Source organism: Belonocnema kinseyi, chromosome 6 (assembly GCF_010883055.1).
Source record: "Belonocnema kinseyi isolate 2016_QV_RU_SX_M_011 chromosome 6, B_treatae_v1, whole genome shotgun sequence".
NCBI lineage: Eukaryota > Metazoa > Arthropoda > Insecta > Hymenoptera > Cynipidae > Belonocnema > Belonocnema kinseyi.
In genome coordinates this window covers 107,700,639-107,703,670 of record NC_046662.1, presented here as the reverse complement: position 1 = coordinate 107,703,670, position 3,032 = coordinate 107,700,639, and the positions used below count along the sequence as shown (strand labels likewise).

General features: G+C 34.5%; 2 protein-coding genes across 14 annotated transcripts in view; both read right to left on the bottom strand.

Annotated features, from left to right (window-relative positions):
* LOC117174633 (colorectal mutant cancer protein) overlaps positions 1-3,032 on the bottom strand; it is a 323,721-nt gene that overhangs the window by 120,091 nt on the left and 200,598 nt on the right. For 4 of the 13 annotated variants that reach the window (XM_033363893.1, XM_033363894.1, XM_033363892.1 and 1 more), the window contains 2 exons: positions 2,570-2,661; positions 2,347-2,494 (listed from right to left, as the gene is read on the bottom strand). The exons of 6 other annotated variants lie outside the window; for them this stretch is intronic. In XM_033363893.1, coding sequence (XP_033219784.1) covers positions 2,473-2,494; positions 2,570-2,661 — 114 coding nt within the window. In that variant the 3' untranslated portion in view covers positions 2,347-2,472. Of the gene's footprint in view, positions 1-581; positions 653-2,301; positions 2,495-2,569; positions 2,662-3,032 lie in introns of those variants that run through there. 3 more of the 13 variants (XM_033363901.1, XM_033363902.1, XM_033363909.1) reach the window with 3 other exon arrangements.
* Positions 1,688-2,355, bottom strand: LOC117174636. Its single transcript, XM_033363912.1, has 2 exons — positions 2,049-2,355; positions 1,688-1,967 (listed from the first exon to the last, which is right to left on the bottom strand). Exons 1-2 carry the CDS (start codon positions 2,332-2,334, stop codon positions 1,801-1,803), a joined length of 453 nt encoding a protein of 150 aa, XP_033219803.1. The 5' UTR covers positions 2,335-2,355; the 3' UTR covers positions 1,688-1,800.

Here is a 3,032-nt window from a genome sequence, read left to right as displayed (position 1 = left end):
TATCTCGAAAACTGAGGGTGATGGAATTTTTCTGAGGTCAGATTCGGATTCAGCGCAGAAAAAACCTTCGGGTATAGTAGGTCTGGTCTCTGGTTCTGAGAACTGTTGGCCTGTGTTATCGAAGTCCATTTACGAAAAAGTGGCAGAAATGTAAGAGACATCAGATTTTAAAAGCAAAAACAAGCATGGCTTGCCCTGCACATCAACTGAGACGCAACTTCTGACATTTCTATGGTACATATTAAAATATATTATATCACTGTGATTCCAAGTAAAATTCGGAACAATTATATTTACTTTTATCTCATAGAAACCCTAAAAAAATGCAGTGAACTAATTTTTTTCAATATTTTGTCGGTTTGCAGGAAATAAGTGCGTAATCAGAGATGTTGCATCGAGATTTAATATCGCAGAATCCACATGTCACAAAACTTGCGAAATAATGATGGATTTTTTTTTGATATTTCATCACAAGTCATCAAATTTCCAAGGAGCGAAGAAGATAAAGCAGCGGTTGCCACTACATTTGAGGAGGTAAACGTTCTATTTAATTATTATTTTATTCGCAGAAATCTCGAGTTAGGGAATATCGAATGTAGAAAATTATAGAATTCAAAATCGCTCCACGACGGATAAGTGCAGTCTTATGATCCTAAAAAAATCGGAACATTCGTTAATTATGTAATCAATTCTACAAAATAGTTGTTTATGATTTACAGGGAACAAATTATTAAAAATGAGAATTGATTGAATGTTTGCCAAATGTAAGGCAGCTAATATACATATTAAATAATTCCATAAAATTATATTTCAAATTCTAGAATTTTGATTCTACCCATCCCAATGCAGACTAATGATATATTTCTGTTCTGTTACATATTTTACCGTTGTAAATTTTTTCTTTTCAGATAAGGGGATTTCCTAGCATTATTGGTGCAGTTGATGGAAGCTACATATCCGTGCGAACTCCAGCTTTTAAAATAAAGAGCACATATGTAAATAGACATGACCAAACGTCCATTACACTCCAAGGAATTTGTGAAGCTAAGAAAAAGTTTCTGGACGTGTTCACGGGAATGCCCAGTAAGATCCACGATTCTCGTATTTTTAATATGTCATTCGTCAAAGAAGAATTAACAGAAATTTGTGGAGATGAGTGGCATTTAATAGGAGATTCTGCATATCCTATACGAAAATGGTTCTTGACACCATACAATAATTATGGAGAATTAACGCGACAACAAAAGAATTTTAATTTAAAGCTGTCGCAGAGCCAAGTTAAAATTGAAAATGCATTTGGTTTGCTCAAAGGTCGGTTTAGGCAACTTCAGAGAACAGAGTTCCTATCAGTTGTAAAAATAAGCAAATTTATAATAGCTTGTTGTGTGCTGCATAATTTATGTATTATGAACTCCGATGAGTGGGATGAAGAATTTGACGAAAATGATGTGAGTAATGCTGATCAGGATCAAGCACCACACCACGACCCCGTACACGATAATGCTGCAAAAATTGCAGGGGAAAGGAAACGAAACGAGGTGTGCGAACAACTGTGTCTGCGGTGAAAATATAACATCACCTTAATTTGTTTAGATAGGAAATCCTGGTTAAAACATGTATTATTAATTATGTTGTCACAGGCTTATTATAATTAAAATAATAATCATTATTTTCTATTCAAAACTTTTTCTAGGATGAGCCTGGTTATACATCATAGCGACGGAATAAGTCAAGTGACTCATGAGATTAGGATGTTAGAGTTCGCGATATATAGATGCAGCCAATGTGTCTGTGTGTGAATTATTTTGGATTGATGAGTTGCCGCAGAAGCTGCATTTTCTCTTCGTGCCTGTCTTTCTTTTTCTGTTCCCTCTCCTCGTATCTCATCCGCTTATTAGTTTCTCGCTCCTCGTGCATTTGCAGAATAATTTCACTCGGCCTCGCTCTTTTTTTGTTTGACTCCGTCTCTGTAAAAGAAATAAAATAAAAATTAATGTGCACATAAAATGAATGATAAGTTGCAAATAAATGTGATTAAATGCCCTTACTTATTGGCTTATCTTTTGCCTGTAATTCCATCCTTTCTGCACTCATCAGAACCTCTGGCTGGAAGCTGTCATCGATTTGACGTAATTGGTTGAGTTCCTCCTCAAACTCAATCACTTTCCTGCTGTTTCCCGTAGTTGAATTGTGTTTAAGTGCTCCAGTTCCACGCCTCTTAATAGTTTTAAATCGGGCGTCGCACTGGTCTCCCGTGTACGTAAGTTGCAGTTCTAGATCTAGATCTAGGGCGATCTGCTTGAACATTGCTCTCTTATTCCCGAAACGCATCATCGGGCCAACCAATGGCAAATATTCGTTACGCTAAGGGAGTACGAACGCGGCGGCTTTCTCGCACCACTTGGTCTCAATTTTGTTGCCTTTCTTCTTTTCACTGATGGAAACGTCTGCGAGTGAAGAATCCTTTTTTTTCTAATTTTTTAGACTGCTCATCCTAAAAAATAACTCATACAGGAAGCAACCTAAGAAATATTTTTCAATTAAAAAATGATATTAATATTCTATTCACCGTTTTCCGGAATTCTCGATTAATATCATAATCGTCGAACGCACCCACCGCCTCCAAATGGGCCTTCGGAAGTTGTGCGATTGTTGGTTCTCCTGTAAATCATAACAAAATGACGAATTATGAAATTGTAATAGGCAACAAGATTTCTACTTTTATTTATCGCAAATAATTATTGCAGTTTGTGTATTTTTATTTTCAGTTTCAATAACAGCAGTTATTTTTAATGAATTATTATGATGCATAGTATTTAAATTTCTTTCTCATAACTCTCCAATCGTTACATTAAATTACTGAAGATACTCTTCACCAAAATTTGGCTTATTCAATTTTACAGGAATAATAATTTTAAGTTTATTTTAAAATCTAATTTTTTTAAATAATATAAAACATTGTTAAATTATTACATATATTGTGAAATTACCAAGTTTAATAATAATTATTTTCATGTTTTAATTACATTAAT